The following is a 20264-nucleotide window of genomic DNA, read 5'->3' on the forward strand; positions in this document are numbered from 1 at the left end:
TTACACACGCAATCTCCTTTAATTTGTACCGTGACCCTGAGTTGTGGTGTTGAGTTCAGTGCCATTCTTAGACCCATTTCACAGGTGAGCAAACTGAGGCCTCCAAGAGGTTATGTGAGCCTCTCAAAATCAGGTGCCTAGCACAGTTTAGCTGTGTGTTGGAGGGAGGAAACGTTTATTGGGTGCTAAGCGTTATCCGTGTGTTGGTTCACGTAATCCTCAAGAACCCTATGAGGTAGATCCTGTTTACACGCTCATTTTTCAGAGCAGGAAACTAGGGCTCAGAGTGGGAGAGGGAGGTCCCCTGCTCAAAGGCACGGGAGAGATTAGAATTTAGGTTTAGAGCAGAAAAAAATGGGCCAGGAAGGGCACAGCAGCTGTTAAGAGAAGGAATCCCCCGGGAGGAGGGGAGTGGGGAGCCCCTCTAGTGCCCCTCCATCCTAGATCCAGACATCGGCACTTCTGTGACATCCTCATTCCCCACCTGCTGCCCCAAGCCTCAGCAGGCAGGCGCTGGGACTCCCCTGGGCAGGTCCTTGAGACATGTATTAATTTTGCAACATGGAGATACGTGTACCTCCTTCTGGTACTTCTGCTGGGCTGCTGCAGTAAGCTACCCCCTCCCCGCTCCCATCTGGATGTGAAGTTCCTTGGCAAGGCCTAAGCCCAGGGGATCAGAATGAGCCTCCTGGACACCACATCCAAGCACAGAGGGGGTTGTGTCACCAGCCCAAGATCAACCAGCGCAGCAGGAGACATGGTCCAGCATTGGGTCTTGCTCCCCTGCCTTCCCCATCCAGTGTCCTGGCTGTCCACAGAGCCTGTGCCAAGCTTCAGTCTAACACACTGAAAAGAGGCCAACCTGAGGGCCTGGCAAAGCCAAGGGCAAGGTCCAGTCTGCTGCCCAGGAGAGCTGGAACTGAGGTCACTGGTTCCAAGATTTCTGCTGCCCCCCAGGTCCTCGGGCTGCCTGCATCAGCTGCAGGCATCGGTCATAGAATGATGTGGGGGCCCTTGGGTGCTCTGAAAGCCATGCCGGTGCCTCTTCTGTGCCTGCACCCTGGAGCTGGAGTCGCCTCTGCTGAAGTCGCCGCAAGTGCCGAGCTGAGACCTTGATGGCCTTAGGGTCTCTAGAACAGCTGTGGGAAGAGAAAAGTAGGGCAGGCAGTTGTCGCTGCCAAGGATCCCACCCTAGTCTGCAGACAGCGGGGTCAAGGCCCAGAGAGGAGCAGGGCTGGGGCTGGGGAGGGGTGGGATACACCTAGAAGGGGGAAGAATAAACCACTAGCTGGCTACGGAAACTTGAGTCAGTCTGTGCCTCAGTTTCCTCACCTGTGAAATAGGAAAAGTAACAAGGGGCTGACTTTGAGAATCGGAATGGAAGTGAGATTGTGGATTAGGAGGAGTTAAGCAACTGCCACTTGCCCGGCAGGCCTTGGGCTACATGCATCACACACACCATTTCCTGGGCTTCTACAACCATTTCACAGATGGGGAAATGGTGTTGTGGCGAGGTGACTCAACTTGCAACGTCACCTCGGAAGTAAATGACAGAGTCAATATGCTGCTCACATGGGCCAATTGCAGAGCTGAACCCAGGGCACCAGAGGGTAGGGGATGATGACAGTGGAGCTCGGAGGTCCCCAACCCTTTCCCCCACTCCTTGGGCCAGGCGCACAAAGAGGGTATAGGCAACCCACCCCTTGGGAAAATCCCCCACCCCTCCTGGCTCTGCTTACCCTTTGCCCTCAGCGCAGTCCAGTGGAGGGACCAGCTTGAAGCAGGTCGTGCCCAGCAACTCCCAAAGCATGTGGGTGCCAGCGAGTGGGCTGTGGAGTCTCAGGAAACGTGCCAGACTGAGGGTAGAGGCAGGCTCAGGCTAGGGCCGGGCCTTGCCAGCCAAGTGGCCCTCCCCAGTGCCTGGCAACAGGCAGCCCACCCCTGAGGGTACAAATGGGCCTCACCGGCGTGTGCAATTGCAGTGGAAGAGGGGCTCGTGGGCACTATTGAGCAGCTGGAACTTGGTCTCTTGAGGCCTGATCTGGTGCTCACACTGTTCTAGGCGGCGGAAGCTGCGGCAGGCCCGGCGGGCACCTGGGGGCAGGTGTGGTGGTGAAGGGAGCCCAGTCCCCCAGGGAGGCCCCACTGATGTGCCCACTGCCATTCAGAAGAAACGCTGGCATCCGTGCTCACTCACACACGCAAAGTCTCCCTCCAACTCGTGCTATTCATGCCCTCAGTATGTACACGTGGGAGTCACACTGACACACACACACACACACACACACACGGCTGTACTGCCATGGGGGATGCCCAGAGTGTGGAGAGTGGTCAGGAAAGGCTTCCTGGAGGCAGTCGTTGCTAAGCGGAGGCTGGGAGAGAGGAAGAGGAGGGGAGAGTGCTCCAGGCAGAAGGAACAGCATGTGCAAAGGCCCAGAAGTGGGAGAGAACAAGCTGCTTTTGAGGAACCAAATGAAGTTTGTGAAACTGGGGAGTAGGGCCTTTGGGACCAGCACCTGAGGCTCCCTGGGTGTTGGGGCAATGTCTCCTGAGGTAAGAGGAGCCATAGTGGGGGCTCAGTGGGGAGTGACATAGTCAAATTTGGGGCTTATGAAAATCCTTTGATCTGCAGCACGATTTGATGAGAGAAGTTGGGAAGCTCCAGGAGGAGTTCAGAGCAAGAAGGGAAGGAATGCACGCCCCCCACCCTCACCCCTCACAGAGGCAGGGACGCCTCCTCACATCAGGGACCGCTAAGGTTAGGTTCTGAGCTCACCCTGAGGTTTTAGGCCACCCCATGGCCCCTGGAGGCCTGGATGGGGGCCCCCAGTGGGGGCCATATCAGGCCTAGGGGAGGTCATGGGGCCCTGGAGGGCTGTGGTGTTGGCTTTGCTGGGGTTTTTGGACTCTTTCCACTGTGGTGGCCGCTTCCGAGGGTGCTGCTTCCATGGACGCTTGCTGGGAGCTGGGTTCTGGGGGCTGGGAGTCAGCTGGGTGGCTGGGGAGCTCCAGGAGGCATTGTAGAGGGTCCTGGGCTGGAGGCGGGCGACGGGTAGGGAGCCATATGTTCTACACCTGGGAGGTGGCAATGGGTGGCAACTGGTAACCCAGAATCCCTGGTCCCAGAAGCCCCTGAGTTCTTCTTCATGGAGACCAAGGCTCTGCCACTCCCATCCCTCATCCCGCTGATTCGTGCAGGGCACCCAGGGAGGATGCGCATCCTGGTCCTTGCCCTGAGGAGAGGACGCAGAGGACGAGGCAACATTCCCTGGAGGACAGACATACAGACAGGTCTCCCTCCCCAGGCTTGGAACCCAGGCTTCCCCTCTGGTGGGGAAGGGTCTTGAAGGGGGCAGCCACTTACCCACCCCACCAGTACCATGCCACACACGCCTCCTGCTCCTCCAGAACGAAGCAGGGCGTTTCCAGCACGTTAAAGAAGGCCACGCCCACAACGTCAGAGATGGAGTCTCGCTGATTCTGAAGGCATTGCTGGAACCTGCCCCAGAGCCAGCACTCAGGTCCCCGGACCACAGAAGGCCACCCAGCTCCTCCCCCAGTCCACCCAGTCACTACCAGCCAGGTGGTTTGGGGTCCAAGAGTCCCTTCTCCTCTCAAGGCTCAGCTTTCCCACCTGCAGAGTGGGATCCAGGCTGGCTGGTCCTTTAGAATTCTCTGGAATCCCCGCCTCTGCACCCAGGAACTGGGTAACTCTGCCTCATGCCTAAACCCCCAGCACCCCCTGCCCACCGCCAACCTGGCATCACAGTTGCAGTGGGAGATGGTGTGGAATCGATAGTTTCGGATGCCATAGTTGTACTGAAAGGGCGAGACAGTCTGTGGGCAGCCGTCGTGTTCCCGGCAGCAGAGATCAAGGCCCTGGAAGACCCCTGCAGGGAGCAGAGGGGGCACAACTCAGCAGGGTCCTGGGCACCACCCGCCAGCTATGCCCACCTGGTATCGGGATCAGAGACCTGGTTCTCGCCCCAGCCCTGACACAAATGCCCTGGGTGACCTCAGGCCAGTCATGCTTCTCTGTGGGAGTTTCACAGCTTGAAGAGAGCACCCAGGCGCAGCCTCTGCTAGACAACTCCAAGTGCCAGGCACCCCCTCCTCCAGAAGCCCTTGCCCATGGAAAGGTCTTCCTTGGGGGAACCGGAGTCTGCCTCCAGTATTCCCAAGCTCACGCGCCAAATAAGACTGCAAAGCGATGAATGTATGTGAAACGGAATGGCAGACAGACAAGGTGCAACCTTTCTTGCCAACACAATAAGGCATTGCCACGGTGCCAACCTGCTGCCGCTTAGGTGCCAAGTCCTCCCCCAACCCTCCAAGCATATACACAGACAGCTGTACTAAGAGTGCAAAAAAGCCATCCGTGTTTCTCACCACTGAGCAGTAGTGCCCTTTTACTGAGCATTTCCCAAGTGCCCAGCACTTCCCACACCCAAGTTCAGAGCAGCCCTGTGAGGGAGGTGTCACTTCCATTGTATAGGTGATGAAAGGAGGTTCAGAGAGCTTGGACGTGCTGAAGTGGAATTTGAACCCAGCCCTTTGGGTCTCAGTGTTCCCTCCACTGGGCATGCTGTGCCCATAAAGCCTCGTGGGTAGCAGGTTTTTGGCTCTGCCAACCTTGAACACACCCCAGCCTGTCCCCTCCCTCGGTTTGAGTAGGGCCTTTCCCATCTATGACCTCATTTAAGCATCCCATAATGAGACTTATGCCCACCCCCATTGTACAAATAAGGAAATTGAGGTTCAGAGTGGTTAAGTCATCCCTCAAGGACACACAACCTGGGAGGGTGGGTGCCAGGGCAAAAGCCTGCACTCCCACCAGCTCACCCCCCCCAGCCCACACTCCCATGGCTCACCCAGCTCTGAGGAGTTCCTGGCAGAGTCCCCAACTCCACACCACAGCGTGCCAGGCATGGTCCAGCCTCTCTTCACCCGCTGGTGCCCCACGACAGGCGCTCCACTCTGCCCTGCTGCTCGCTTCTGCCTGGCCCCTGGTGGACTCTCCTCAGGCCCCCGGCAGGTCTCCCACTGACTCTGAAGGGTGGCCAGGGCTCTCTGCAGCTCAGGTCCAGGGGTGTGGATGAAGGAGCCCCGGGTGATCTCACCAGCACAGAGGGCACTGAAGGCTGCCGTGAGCGCCGGCTCATCCTGCCGGCTACACTCCTGCAGCCTCCCCTGCTCATCCCAGTGGGCGTGGAACAGGGCCAGTCCATGCGCATCCTTGCCCAGGAAGCTCAGGGACCCCAAGAAGCTGCCGGGGATGGGCCTGGCCAAGTGGCAGGAGGTGCTGTCCCAATGGAGGGCAGGGGAGCCCCTCAGAGCCACCTCCTGGATGCTCAGCATCCCCAACAGCACCACCAGAACCCCCATTCCACCCTGCCCAGCCCAGTCAGACAAAGGCCCCAGGATCCCTACCCAAGGCAGCAGTTCAGCAGCTGAGAGGAAGTAGTGCCCAGCAGACCCAGTGCGGCAGGGCCAATGAATGGAGCTTTGGGAGGAGTGATTAAGAGGCTGGAGTATGGGGTGATCTCGGGCTTGTAACTGAATCCACCGGCTGGGCTGCCCGCTGATTGGCCAAGGAGGAGTGCACTTGCCAAGGCCCACGCCCCTACTCACCCTGTCTTACTCAAAGCCATCCAGTCACCTTCTGCCACCCCGCCTGGACAGGGACTGTGGGAGCCAAAGCCCTGGGCTCTAGGAGTGGGAGCTGGGGGGATATCTGTATCTCCCAGGGGAGGGAAGAGGGTCCAGGGGCTCAGAGGAGGCTCCCAGAACTCATCCTCATCCCCCTACCCCAGCAGTGGCTGCCACACCCACCTCCGTGAAGCCAGCAGCGGGCCATGGGCGTCTACCTGAGCTGGGTAAAAGAGGTGAGAACAGGGCTGGGGCTGTGTGGCCACACCCCTGGGAGCTCCTGAGGCTTCTAGCCACCTCGGGTGCTCCCCTGAGTCCTGCCTCTTTTTTATTTTTTTAAAGGAAGATTAGCCCTGAGCTAACATCTCTGCCAATCCTCCTCTTTTTGCTGAGGAAGACTGGCCCTGAGCTAACATCCGTGCCCATCTTCCTCTTCTTTCTATGTGGGACGCTGCCACAGCATCCGCACCCGGGATCTGAACCAGTGAACCCTGGGCCGCCAAAGCGGAACGTGTGAACTTAACCGCTGCACCACTGGGCTGGCCCCTGAGTCCTGCTTCTTAAAAAGGCTTTCAGCATATGCAGGGGACGGTGCCGCAGGGTGCTCCACTTCCTGGGACTCCAAGCATAGCAGCAACCCTCCTGGTGTGATAGATGGTGGAGACACAGCCAGAGCAGGCCACCTCCATCCCTGGACTATAGACACCTGGGGGGCACAGCAGGCATCATGCGTTCCTCCAAGAGACAGGGGTGGTCTCTTCATCAGGGAGGGGCTGCACTCAGCACATTTCTGTGTGTCAAAGTCGATGTATCATTCAGCTTCCAGCCATCCTGGGAAGCCGCCCATGGTGCAGATGAAGAAATCAAGGGTCAGCGAGCGTGAGAAACCTCCGGTGACACTCATGCCTCAGCTGGGGAGGTGTTAGAGGCTGGGAGTGCAGCTCTTGGGGGACTTTGCTAGGAGGTCAGAGCTGGCCAGAACAGTGACTCTGTCTGTCTGTCCATCTGCCCGCCAGCCTACCGCTCCCTCACGACCCTCCGAAATCTTCATCCGAGTCTCTTCCAGGAGGATGAGCCCCCGTGAGGCAAAGCTGGAGAAGGGGGGCCCACTCTGCAGAGGAGGAAGAAGGGGGCTGCAGGGTGTGCAGGCCCATCTCTGTGGCTTCAGAATCAGCCTGGGCCTGTGGCCCAAGAGGTCGCAGCTGGGGATAACGAAGAGAAGAGAAAGAGAGGGTGGGGTAACCTGGGAGCCGAACTCTTTCTCTCTAGAGGTTGGGAAAGTGGGTATGGAGTAGAGCAAGGGGGGGCAGGAAGAGTAGGGAGACCTGGGGTCCCCAAAGGCAGGGACGCAACTGAACACAAATGGGTCTCTCTCAGAAGAATTCTGATATTTGGAGACCATCATTCTGATAACTTTCCCCAGTTGTAGGAAAGACCACTAACCTCTGCCCCTCTCTTTTCCATAGTACAGAGCCCTTCCCTGCCCAGAATGCGGGGAGGTGGGAGATGCCACGGCAGGAACCCAACTTTCAAGGTCAGACAGACCTAGCTTGGGTCCCAGTACTGTGTGACCTCATGCTTAGATGTCTTAACTTCTCTGAGCCTCAGTTTTCTCATCTGTATAATGGGCATAATCATGGCAGTCATGTCACAGGATGTTGGTGTCAATGTAAAATAACCAATAACTATTCTATAGAGAAGAGAAATAAGGTGAGTCTTACTTGAGCCAGAGTGAGAATTATAACCCGGGAAGGCCTTAGAAAGTGTTCTGGAGAAGCATAGTTTTTGGTACAGTCTTACATCTTTTTGGAACAAAGAACATACGTTAAACACACCCAGGATACATTTTCTTCAAAGTGTCTAAGAAATATTTAGTTGCAAATTAGCAGGTCAACATGACCTTGATGTCAAGAAAGGGACTAATCCAGCTTGCCAATATGGCGTAGGAGGGGAAGTATGCATTCTTATTTTAAGAGAGTGCATTCTTCACTGTAATGGTTAAAGCAGATATACAATGTATGTTTGACAGGCCATAAATTAGGCCTTTTAGTTCAAGCCAAATCAGTTCTGAACCTGAAAAGTTACTCCATATAGCTGTTAAAATCTCTTGTCATTGGGCAAGACTCTTGGCACAGTGTCTGGCATCCAAAACATTGTCACTAAAGGTTCAAGACATCCCTGGGCAGGAAGCAATTTACCCAGGAGAAAGCAAGTCCAAAAGTCTTCAGACTGCAGCATCTGTGATAGCTCGTCCTGGCTAGACCATTGCCTGACAGTGTGACCTGCCCCTTTCTGGGCTGGTACAGTGAGAGGTACAGTGCAGTTGACCTTTGAGCTCTTTTCCTGTCTGGGCCGCAAAGGAAGGCAGGCTGGGGCCTGTGCAGGCCTCTAAAGAGAGTGTCACTGAGTTCCTTTCAGATTTCACCCAGTGGCCACGTCAGCCAGCCTATAAGGCAGACTCTGGAGCCCTGCCTCCCACCGGGTGGCCCTCAGAGGTCTTGGAGGGAGGATGGCAGGAGCCAAACCAGTAGGACAGGACAGGACCATCTGGGCCCTGCAGACAGAAGAGGGGCTGAGGCTTTCCTCTGGTCCCCACCCATCTGGGGCTGGGCAGGGTGCACAGTGGGTGCCAGTGGGGAGGAGGGGTGGAGGTCCCTGGGAGAAAGCATTCCCTCTCCCTCCCTGTCTAATTGTTTATCTGTGTCTCCCTCCATCAGCCCCATCACTCTTGCCTCCTTTTGGCTTCTGTCTCTTCCCTCTGTCTCCTGGTCTCTTTCCCTCTCTGTCTCTGATTCTCATAATTTCTTCCTGTCTCTTCTGATGCAGGCTTGGTGAGTTGAGGAGTTGAAAGAAAGATTTCTTGGACTCTCAAGGTCTGGTAGCAGTGCTCCTTTATTCAGAGAATAGCATGGGGACGGGACCCATGGGCAGTGAAGGGCTGCAATGGGTTGAGGGTTAGGGCTAAACTTATGAGGCATAGGTATGTGAGTTATTTCTTTATAAGACAAAGGAAAGATCATGTAAAAAAGTCATTAAAATGGTATCAGTGCAGGTGGGGGTCTGGTTATTGGGTGGTCCTATAACTTTGGATATGAATCAGGTCGAATCAGGTCAGGACGTCTTATGCTTCCCAGAGGATGATATAGATCGGTATGTTGGTCAGGACGCCTTGGGCTTCTCTCCCTGGGGCAGTCTTGATCCACATCATAAAATCCCCCCAGAACCCATTTGGCCTCGAAATCTTTTGGGGATATGGATGATGGTCAATCTTCTATAACTACTCCTGGCTGTACAAGGTCATAGAGCTGTCCCTAAATGGGGCCAAAGGGGCCAGCCCAGTGGCACAGTCGTTAAGTTCACACGTTCTGCTTCAGCGGCCTGGGGTTCGCCAGTTCAGATCCCTGGTGCGGACATGGCACTGCTTGTCAAACCATGCTGTGGTAGGCGTCCCACATGTAAAGTAGAGGAAGATGGGCACGGATGTTAGCTCAGGGCCAGTCTTCCTCAGCAAAAAAAAGGAAAAAAAGGGAGGATTGGCAGTAGATGTTAGTTCAGGGCTAATCTTCCTCAAAAAAAATAATAAATTAAATTAAATTAATAAATTAAAAATAAAATAAAGTAAAATAAATAAAATAAAATAAATGAGGCCATAAGGGTACAGGCAGGAAGTTCAGTGGACCAGAAGTTTGCACCCTCGGAGTCCTAGGCTGACAAGGTGTACAGATCCTCTGGAGATGAGAGAATCATTCGATGAGAAGTGGTCCAGGAGGCAAAATTTTGTTGACATGTGGAAGACAAACAACGAAACAGACAACAAATTATAATAAGAAATACTAGCAATATGATTAAACCAATGAATAAAGCTTTGATAGTAGTCCAGAGACCTGTACCTGACCAGGAGTCCAACCAATCATTTAGGGATAAGGTAGGGTCAGACATAGATTTAATTTGGTAACTCATCAGATAGGAAATTAGTTTAGGGCTTCCATGTGCCAGATTACACTTTTGATTCCTAATTGGGGAAGGGAAATTGAGGCAAGGTGATCGTACTAGTGGAAGACAGAACAGGTCCAGCATTGTTATATGTTGGGTAGGTTAGCAGGAGGAGATATAGTAAATGTAGTTCTACCTTGCATCCAGATGAAGCCTAGGGTGCATCGTCCAATCCATCCAGGTGGCAGCCAAGGCCATAAGTTGGAGCCACATAGCCACTGAGTGCCGTTAGGGGCTAACCAACATATGCTGGGCCGTCTAGCCCAGTCAGTCCCAAGCAAATTGGGTTTCTTTTTCCTTTTTCTCCCCAAAGGCCCCCGGTACATAGTTGTGTATTTTTAGTTGTGGGTCCCTCTAGTTGTGGCATGTGGGATGCCGCCTCAGCATGGCCTGATGAGCGGTGCCATATCCATGCCCAGGATTCGAACCGGTGAAACCCTGGGCCACTGAACTGGAGCGCTCGAACTTAACTACTTGGCCATGGCGCTGGCCCCTCAATAATATTTCAAACAAAAGTCATAAAAATTAGGGGCTGGCCCCGTGGCCGAGTGGTTAAGTTCACGCGCTCCCCTGCAGGCGGCCCAGTGTTTCGTTGGTTCGAATCCTGGGCGTGGACACGGCACTGCTCATCAAACCACGCTGAGGCAGCGTCCCACATGCCACAACTAGAAGGACCCACAATGAAGAATATACAACTATGTACTGGGGGCTTTGGGGAGAAAAAAACAAATAAAATCTTTAAAAAAAAAGTCATAAAAATTATGACCATCCTCATCGGTTCATACAGACCTGTATAATAGATTCTTGATCTTAATCTTCTGTTAGCAGTTTTATGAGGTCATCAGTTTCTCTGTAGATTTCTGTAATTTCTTACCCAGTTCAGTTTTACAATCTGAAAGTTTATCAGAAACCTGTATTCTGGAATCCTGTGTTAGAATCCTTTCCAGGGATTTCTGTGAAGACGAAACATATGCGAAAGCAAAAAGCATCAGAGTAAAACAGCAACTATCTGCAAATGACACAAGACTCAAAAGGGCAATTAACAAATAAAGTTGGCTACTTTTGCAACATCAAGATAATAACTAGAATTATGGCAGACAACAGGACAGATCAGAATTTTAGGAATGCTATATAATTTTAAAACATTTATATCAATGACATTCACCCATGTAATACCACCTAAGAAAGTTTATCATCACTTATTTGACAATGCTTCCCATGTAATTTAACAGACCAAATAAGTCTAATAAGTTTAGTATCTTCTTCTTAGAGGAAGAGAGAGCAAATTTCTTTGAGAAGTCTCAGGGGCTCTCTGAAAAAATCCTCATAGATATTTTCTTCCTTCTACCAGGTCAAAAGAAAGCCTTCATTCAGGATTTGAATTTTTTTTCCCTCTCTCCAAAGCCCCCCAGTACATAGTTGTATGTTCTAGTTGTGAGTGCCTCTGGTTGTGCTATGTGGGATGCCACCTCAGCACGGCCTGATGAGCGGTGCCATGTCTGCACCCGGGATCTGAACCAACAAAATCCCGGGCTGCTGAAGCGGAGCACGTGAACTTAACCACTCAGCCACGGGGCCGACCCCAGGATTTGAATTTTTTTTTGACTGAGAAGCTTGTCAAAAATATCAAAAGATTTTAAAACACTTCTTCATATAGGAAACAATGCTCACTGCAAAACAATGCTCGGGTATCTATTCAAAGTGACAACAGAAACAGTCAAAAAAATCTTCAGAGACCTCAGTCCTTCTGAACACAGGAAGTTATTTTAGCAAAACATAGATTGTCTGTCTTTTAGCTAGACTTAGAGCAGGCCAAAAGTTCAAGAAAATTATCCTTTGAGAGAAAACCCAATTTTAATTTTTGCACCAGCTTATTTTAACATTAAAACTCATTTACTTAATTGGACTTACTTTAATCTTAGTCTAATTGACCAGCATAAAACTCCTTTTTGAATTTCTTTCACAAACCTTCTGGGGCCAGCCCCATGGCCGAGTGGTTAAGTTTGTGTGCTCCGCTGCAGAGGCCCAGGGTTTCGCCGGTTCGGATCCTGGGCGTGGACATGGCACCACTCATCAAGCCATGCTGAGGCGGCATCCCACATGCCACAACTAGAAGGACCCACAACTGAAAATACGCAACTCTGTACCAGGGAGTTTGGGGAGAAAAAGGAAAAATAAAATCTTTTTTTAAAAAAAACCTTCTACAACTTTCTTTTTACATTCAGAATTTGTCCCATGCTTGCTTTATCCCCTTCTAGTACTTTAGGACAGATTTATCTTTCTTAACCCAACAAACAAGAACACTTCCATTCTTTATACCTTCTTTACTGAAAACATACATTTTAATTTCCTTGTATACAGAGCTGTTTTCCTTATTAATTTCCAATAGCTTTAACTACATATATTAATTTAAAAAAAATTTTTTTTGAGGAAGATTAGCCCTGAGCTAACATCTACTGTCAATCCTCCTCTTTTTGCTGAGGAAGACTGGCCCTGAGCTAACATCCATGCCCATCTTCCTCTACTTTCTATGTGGAACGCCTTCCACAGCATGGTGTGCCAAGCTGTGCCTTGTCCGCACCTGGGATCCAAACCGGCAAACCCCGGGCCGCCGAAGCGGAACGTGCAAACTTAACCACTGTGCCACCAGGCTGGCCCCTAAAATTTTTGACCCTTAACAGACCTATTAAAAACTGAAAAACTAAGCAATTATGAACTGTCTTTTATATCAGCATCCTAAACACTTTTCATAATTTCTAGAAACATGCTACTTCACAGTAGTAAAACACAGTTATGTTTACTAATAGACTCAAACATCCTTTAGCCTCTCTGCAATAAGAAGCCAAAAGCAGATAACCTAGACGTGTTCAGCAATAATGTTTTGGTGTTCCATTCTATCCAAAAGTGGCCCAGATACTCAACAGATTTTTATCATTTAACTTAACTTGGCAAAATTCAAGATTGTTACCAAAAAGAATTTGGAAGCTATTTTTTCCCCCAAGTATACAGACCACAAAACAGTTATTGTACCCACGGACTCTTACCCATTTTCATCTATCTAAATTATTTGTTTCCAACAATTATGTTCATATTACCCACGAAAACTTCATGAGACATTAGACAAAATTAGCCATCATTTAAAGTTATTATTTTGCTGATGAATTTCTGACAACGTGAGCTTATTTGACTAGTCAACCCAGGTTGCATGCCTGCATCATATCCAAATACCGACAACTCTGACAACATGCCTATTTCAATCAAACCAACAAACTTAAAACAAGCTTTCATTTACCAAGGGTTAACTGATTATCATGTTAACTTGAAAGACATTGGGTTAATTTCTACTACATTTAGAATTTATGTAAGCGCTTACTTTAAGGCAATTAAACAGAGTGCTTAGTTTTGGTCATACCATTCAGAGGCAAAATACCACACACATATAACATACATGAACACACATACACAGAATCTCCACAACTGTTGTTTTAAAATTACTGCCATGAATCAGGTACAGTAATATAAAGCTCCCTAATTATGAATACAAATTTTGTTTTAAGCCTTTTTACCAATACTTGTGGAGAAGACACTCAAGATGCTAGATTTTTTGGCAAGGGCACAATTATGGCCATTTTTTCCTTTTTCCCTTTTTTTCCCTCGGTCTTAGGAATCAGTGATGGGCTAGATAGTCCCCAGAGGATTTGCATGCTCTTTGAGATAAGGGAAGTGGGTGGAACCTGAACTGCCTCTACAGCTGCTTTTCCAGGCTTACAAGGATTTTCCAAGGACAGTTGCTCTTGGTTTCTCAGGAACTAGGTTTTAACTCAAATGACATTATGGGTTGATCTGCCTGTTTAACTATATCACAAAGGCACAGAGAAACCCCTCAAGTTTTCTCCCAGATGGAGTTTCTGGGGCATAACCCATCCAATTGAAAGTGTTTCCAATTAATTAAAATGCACCCAAGAGGTGAGACTCTGGGGATGCTTGGGGCATTCCCCACGGTGATAAAGTCAGTGTCTAACTGACTGTGGCTGGAGAAAGGGTGCAGAGCCCAACTGCAGGTGTCAACATAGTTATAAGATTTAGTCAAGTCCCGCCCAGCCTGGGCATCTAGTCCCTGAGCCAGCACAAGGCAAGCCAGGGATGCAGGAGGCAAAGGCCTGGAGCTGGCTGGGGGCTGGGTCTCCCAGTGCCAGGGTTGAGAGTTAAGTCCCTGGCCAAAGCTTTTCAAATTTTCAATCTTACAGAAGGTCCAGGTTCTGCTCAGGTCCAGCCTGAACTTAACCTTGACTTGGTGACAACAGAGGAGGTGATGAATGAAACAGACAAAGAAAGGAAGAGATCAGGCCTTGCCCTCATGGCCTCTTCCCAATGGTTATCAAGGTAAGAGTCACACAACAGTTCCATGCTGGGACACACAACCCCAGCAGGACTGTTCACAGAACGAATCACAGGTCTCCTATCCTCATAACCGACTCAGTAGGTGACTAAAATACTCAACAACTCAACCACCAAGAGAGGGCACCCCACTTGAGGTCACTGGAGTGATCAGGCCCAGAAACCAAAGTGGGGGCTCCAAGGGGTGGAGCCTTTGACTCTTTAAAGATTTTTTTGTTTCTCAGTGGAAAAGCTCAAAAGGAGACCGAAATGGCCTCTGTAACTCTAAGAGAGATGAAAGAAAAGGGTCCATTACCTTGAAAATTGCTCCTGAACCTAGGGCAGCATCCTACCCGTTGTTCCTCCTGTGGGGTTCCTGTAGGAAGGGGTGATGGGGGCTTCCCCCTGCATTGCATCCCTTGTATATCTTCCCTACTATGCCTGGCAGTAATAGGTGCCTGGTGAATGATCCCAGAGAGAAAAGAATAGAGATAAACAGAGAAGAATTTTCCGCCGGTCTGGGGGACTTCTATCCAATTGCGTCCTGGAGCGGTTCTCCCAAGAATGTGTTCCCATACTAAACCAAAGGTTAGAGTTTGGTACTTTCCTTGAACCAGAGGCCCACTTGGGATTTTCCCGTGGTTTGGAGTGTGGTCAGGAGCCATAGGGAGGGATACCAATCCAGCCTTAGGAAAAGAAACCTGCCACAGGAGTCTTGGAGATTGGTGACTGTCCTAATGACTTAAGTGGTCAACCACTGCCCATGTAAAATTTATATATTAGAGATAGGATTAGGAAGGAATGGATTAATTCATTCTTCATCACCCTCAGGCTTAAGGTACTGATTCTTTTCAGGCTGAATGCCATGATTTGCCCCATAGAGTAGCCATGGGCAGCAAACCTGGATTCATACAGCTGTCCGAGAAGGTTCCAGAAAGAGAAGTGAATTTAGATCCATCCTTGAAAAAGAGGAAGGCACAAGGAAGAAAAGTGCACTTACCAGAACTTAAGCTCACAAGCCAATGAAGCAAGATCCCCATATGGGCCACCAGAAGAAATGATGAGGACTTGGTGAGTCGAGGAGTCGAAAGAAAGATTTCTTGGACTCTCAAGGTCTGGCAGTGGTGCTCCTTTATTCAGAGAATAGCATGGAGTAGCATGAGTACAGGACTCTTGGGCAGTGAAGAGCTGCAATGGGTTGAGGGTTAGGGTTAAACTTATAAGGCATAGGTATGTGAGTTATTTATTTATAAGACAAAGGAAAGATTATGTAAAAAAAGTCATTAAAGTGGTATCAGTGCAGGTGAGGGTCAGGTTATTGGGTGGTCCTATAACTTTGGATACGAGTCAGGTCAGGATGTCCTAAGCTTCCAGGAGGATGACACAGATGGATACGTAGGGCAGGACACCTTGGCCTTCTCGCCCTGGGGCAGCCTTGATCCTCATCGTCTTCCATCCCTCCCTCTCTCTCTCTCTCTGACTCTAACTCTTCATTTTATTTTCTCGCTCCAATTCTTTCTCTGTCTCTCTCTACAGTTTTTCACTGCCCTTCCCTCTGTTTTACTGTCTCTCTCTCTCAATCTCTCTCTGCCTCCCTCCCTCCCTATTTCTCTGTCTCGTTTTTTCTGCCTTTCCATCTCTATGGGTTTCTCTCTGTGCTCTCTTCCCACTCTCTCCTTCCCTCTTTTTCCCATTTCTCTCTTAATTTCTCTTCCTTTTCTCTCCCTCTCTCTCAGTTTTCCTCTGTCTTTCTGTCTCTTTGTGTTTTTTGGTTTCTCTCCTCCTTTCCTCTTCTCCCTCTCATTCATTCCCTCTTTCTCTATCTCTCATTCTTTTTTCTTTGTTCCTCTCCTCATGCGTTTCTCTTCCTACCTCTCTGCTCTCCTCCACACCCTGACCCCAGGCCCAAGACCTGTGTACCTCGCCCTTTCCTGTTCACATTTTCCCAGCCATGACCTCATCTCATGCTTACAACCCCTGCCCCTCCCTAAGGAGACAGGCAGGGTAGGGCTGCTCATCCCATTGAGACCCCAAAAGAGAAGTGACTTGTGGGGAGTCATACAGCAGAACAGGGAAGAAGCCAGGTCAGACTTCCCCTGGCATGTAGGTGAGACAGGAAGAGACAGGGCCATCTGCAAGGCCCCTGGCCTAACAAGATAAGGCCCCTAACCAATTGGCAAGCTAGGAGAATCAGATAGAGGCCACCAAGATCCACATTCTGCAGCCTCCAGACCTCCCTGGGTTTACCCATGTGCCCTAGCACCCAGACGTCCACTGCAGGTGACCCTAGCCCCATTAGCATAGTAAGCATCACACCCAGGGGTGGAAATCTAGCATGCTAATGACACATGCATCACATGCAGTAGCATGCTACATGACAACACAGGCACAAGCACAACCCCACCGCTACAGGCCATGACAAGTCACTCCTCCCCAGCTTTTGCCTAATAAAAGCCCCACAATCCTCTTACCTAACGAGCTGGTCACCTGACCCTTTCCTTTCCACACCAACTCCCTTGTGCCTCTCCTGTGCACAAGCTAATCAACTTTTACTTTTCTACTCCCGTTTGTTGTCTCTCTTGATTTCCATCCCGGGGAACGATAAGAACCTAATGTGCCGGCAACGTGGAGAGTGCCTCCTCTGGCCCTGGGAGACTCTTGGCTCCCCCAAAGCCTCCCTCACGGCCTTCCTCCCACTGCCCAGAGGGTCCCCTCCCTCTGCTCTTTGGGGATAGCCTTCCTGGTCCCACCCAGAGGGCTCTCTGAAGCTCTCTGTGCCAGGAGAATGGTGCAGGCCGTGCCTAGCTCCAGAACATTCTGTGTTCATTCAAAAACAGTTACTGAGTGTCAGGCACTGTGTAAGGCCCTGGACAGAGGGAGGAGAGGAGAGAGCATGCACAAGATGGGGGATGGAGAGGGAACTCATCCCCAGGGGTGAGGGATCTGGCAGCCGGAGGAACCAGGGCCTGCGTATCAGTTGGGTCCCCTAGAAAGCCGCCACCACCAAGATGGAGTTAGAAGTGCAAGAGATTTATTGGAGGAAATGCCTGTGAAAGATAAAAGGAGAGGAAGCAGGATTGGGCAGGGAAAGCCTTTGGATTGCGTTGCAGATCTGACATGTATGGGGACAGAGGAGAAGGGAAGGAGGGCTGGGTGAGAAGAGCCTCACATCGCAGTGCTGCTCTGTGAAAGTCTCAGTCAGCCAACAGGGAGCTCAGGTGCAGATTGCCCATAGAAGAGCCCCAGCTGGGCAGAAATGGCCAGGCTCTAGTGCCCCAGCTGTGCCCAGTCATTAGATGGAGGCTGCCCAGAAAGACAGTGGCATCCACTCCAGTGCTGCAGAGGCTGAAGGTGCTGCAACTGATGGCTGCCACACCTGGGAATTTACTCCCCACCCCCATTTGACTGGGGCAGCCCCCACTGCAGACTGGGACAGGAAACCCAATGGGGCAGATGGAACCTGGGATCTGGAGAGGAAGCCCAGGAGGCAGTCTTCATCCAAGAGATCCCAGGGCTAAGGAATAGGAATCTGTGGGTGCAAGACCATCCTCATAAGATTTCTAGGTAGGAGTTCAGCCACTAGCACACCTAGCATAAACTAAGCTCAGCCGCAGGTCTAAGGGAGTAAACAATGAGACCCAAATGTGTCTAAAACTAGACATATCAGTAGATAGGAAGAGACCCATTAGATTCAATTCGATAGCTTATTAAACTAGGAATAGAAGAGAGAGGGAGAGATGGGGAGTCAGGGAGACTACAGAAACCATTCTACCTAATTGAGCAACATTAGAAGCTGTGGTGGGGGCCAGTCCTGTGGCCGAGTGGTTAAGTTTGCACGCTCTGCTTCGGCGGCCCAAGGTTTCACCGGTTCGAATCCTGGGCACGGACATGGCACTGCTCATCAAGACATGCTGAGGCGGCATCCCACATGCCACAACCAGAAGGATCCACAACTGAAAATACACAACTATGGGGCCGGCCCAGTGGCACAGCGGTTAAGTGCGCACGTTCTGCTTCTCAGCGGCCCGGGATTCGCCGGTTCGGATCTGGGGTGCGGACATAGCAAGGCTTGGTAAAAAGCCACGCTGTGGTAGGCATCCCATGTATAAAGCAGAGGAAGACGGGCACAGATGTTAGCTCAGGGCCAGTCTTCCTCAGCAAAAAGAGGAGGATTGGCAGTAGTTAGCTCAGGGCAATTTTCCTCAAAAAAAAAAGAAATACACAACTATGTACTGGGGGGACTTTGGGAGGAAAAGGAAAAATAAAATCTCTCTTTAAAAAAAAAGAAGCTGTGGTGGTCTAAAGATATGCACAAAGTCTTGGGTTCTCCTCCCTTCCAGTGATGGCGCCTACTCCCCCTCCCCTTCAGTACGAGTCACTTAGACTCGTGCTTAGTCACTTGTTTCCAACAAATAAAATATGGTGGAAGTGACATAGCTTCTAAGACTAAGTCCTGAAAGGCGTTGTGGCTTCCTCCTTGCTCTGTCTCTGATCATTTGGTCTGGGGAAGCCAGTTGACACGGCATGAGGACACTCAGTCAGCCCTGTGAAGAGGCCCATGTGGTGAGGAACTGAGGCCTCCTGTCAACAGCCCTATGAGTGAGCCACTTGGAAGCAGAGCCTTAAGCCGCAATCAAGCCTACAGACAAGTACAGCACCACCTGACCTTTTTTCTTTTGTGACAGCTTTATTGAGATATAATTTCATATACCATACAATTCATCCATTTAAAGTGTACAATTTAATGGTTTTAAGTATGTTCACAGTTGTGCAACCATCACCACTGCCTAATTCCAGAACATTTTCATCATTCCAAAAAGATTCCAAAATCCTACAACGAGTAACAGTCATTCTGCCTTCCTCCCTCCCCCAGCCCTCAGTAGCCACTAATCTACTTTATGTGTCTACAGGGTTCCCTATTCTGTACATTTCATATAAAGGGAATCATGCAATATATGGTCTATTGTGACTCGCTTCTTTCAGTTAATGTTTTCAAGGTTCATCTGTATTGTAGCAGATATCAGTACATCATTCCTTTTTTATGACTGGATAATATTCCATCGTATGGATGTACCACATTTTGTTTATCCATTCCTCAGCTGGTGGACATTTGGATTGTTTCCACTTTTTGGCTATTATGAATAATATGTCTATGAACAGTCATGTAAAAATTTTTATGTGGACATATGTTTTCATTTCTCTAGGGCACTTACCTAAGAGTAGAGTTGCTGGGTCATGTGGTAACTCTATCTTTAACCATTTGAGGAACTGCCAGACCATTTCCAAAGTGGCTGCACCATTTTACATTCTCACCAGCAGTGTATGAGAATTCTGATTTCTCCACATCCTTGCCAACATTTGTTATTGTCTGTCTTAATGCCATCCTACTGGGTGTGAAGTGGTTTCTCATTGTGGATTTTTTGCATTTCCCCAATGGCTAACGATATTAAGCATCTTTGCATGTGCCTTTCGGCTATTTGCATATTTTCTCTGAAAAAAATCTAGCAGACATCTTTACTGTAACCTCACGAGGCCCTGAGCCAGAACCACTCCACGAAGCTACTCTTGAATTCCTAACCTTCAGAAATTATGTGAGATAACAAATTTTTGTTGTTTTGAGACACTAAGTTTTGAGATATTTATTAAACAGCAATACATAATGAACGCAGAAGGATTCAGGAATGCATTATGGGTGCCTACTATTAATGCTTCTGAAAGTCCTGGCCAATGCAATAACACCAGAAAAAGAAATACAAATTGTCAAGTTTGGAAAGGAAGAAACAAAAGTGTCATTTTTGTAAACTGGTTTTCCTACCCAGAAACTCCAGATGTATCCCACACCTGAGTGGAGAAAGCAGGGCAGTGGAACAGAATAAGCCTGAGACAGATCCAGATTTGAGTTCTAGCTTTTCCCTTACTTTCTGTGTGATCTTGGGCAAGTCCTTTCACCCCTTGGGGCCTCACTGGTAAAATGGAGATAAGAATAATAATCCTGGGGCCGGCCCCGTGGGCGAGTGGTTAAGTTCGCGCGATGTGCTTCGGCGGCCCAGGGTTTCGCCGGTTCGAATCCTGGGCGCAGACATGGCACTGTTCATCAAGCCATGCTGAGGCGGCATCCCACATGCCACAACTAGAAGGACTCACAACTAAAAATACACAACTATGTACTGGGGGGCTTCGGGAGAAAAAGGAAAAATTAAAAATAATAACAAAAAAAATAAAGAATAATAATCCTATGCCATGAG

At 49.8% G+C, this 20264-nt stretch overlaps 1 protein-coding gene across 2 annotated transcripts; it reads right to left on the reverse strand.

The window, feature by feature from the left end:
* Positions 1-17: 17 nt before the first annotated feature.
* Positions 18-5555, reverse strand: PLA2G3 (phospholipase A2 group III). Of its 2 annotated transcripts, XM_046640455.1 has the most exons (7): positions 4872-5555; positions 3758-3890; positions 3365-3499; positions 2777-3075; positions 1965-2094; positions 1740-1856; positions 18-1139 (listed from the first exon to the last, which is right to left on the reverse strand). In XM_046640455.1, the coding sequence occupies exons 1-7, from the start codon at positions 5383-5385 to the stop codon at positions 926-928; spliced, it is 1542 nt and encodes a 513-aa protein (XP_046496411.1). In that variant the 5' UTR covers positions 5386-5555; the 3' UTR covers positions 18-925. The 2 variants fall into 2 exon arrangements, with proteins under 2 accessions (XP_046496411.1, XP_046496413.1); XM_046640457.1 differs by lacking the exon at positions 3365-3499.
* Between the last annotated feature and the right edge of the window lie 14709 nt (positions 5556-20264).

The sequence above is a fragment of the Equus quagga genome, chromosome 15 (genome assembly GCF_021613505.1).
Source record: "Equus quagga isolate Etosha38 chromosome 15, UCLA_HA_Equagga_1.0, whole genome shotgun sequence".
Classification (NCBI taxonomy): Eukaryota; Metazoa; Chordata; class Mammalia; order Perissodactyla; family Equidae; genus Equus; species Equus quagga.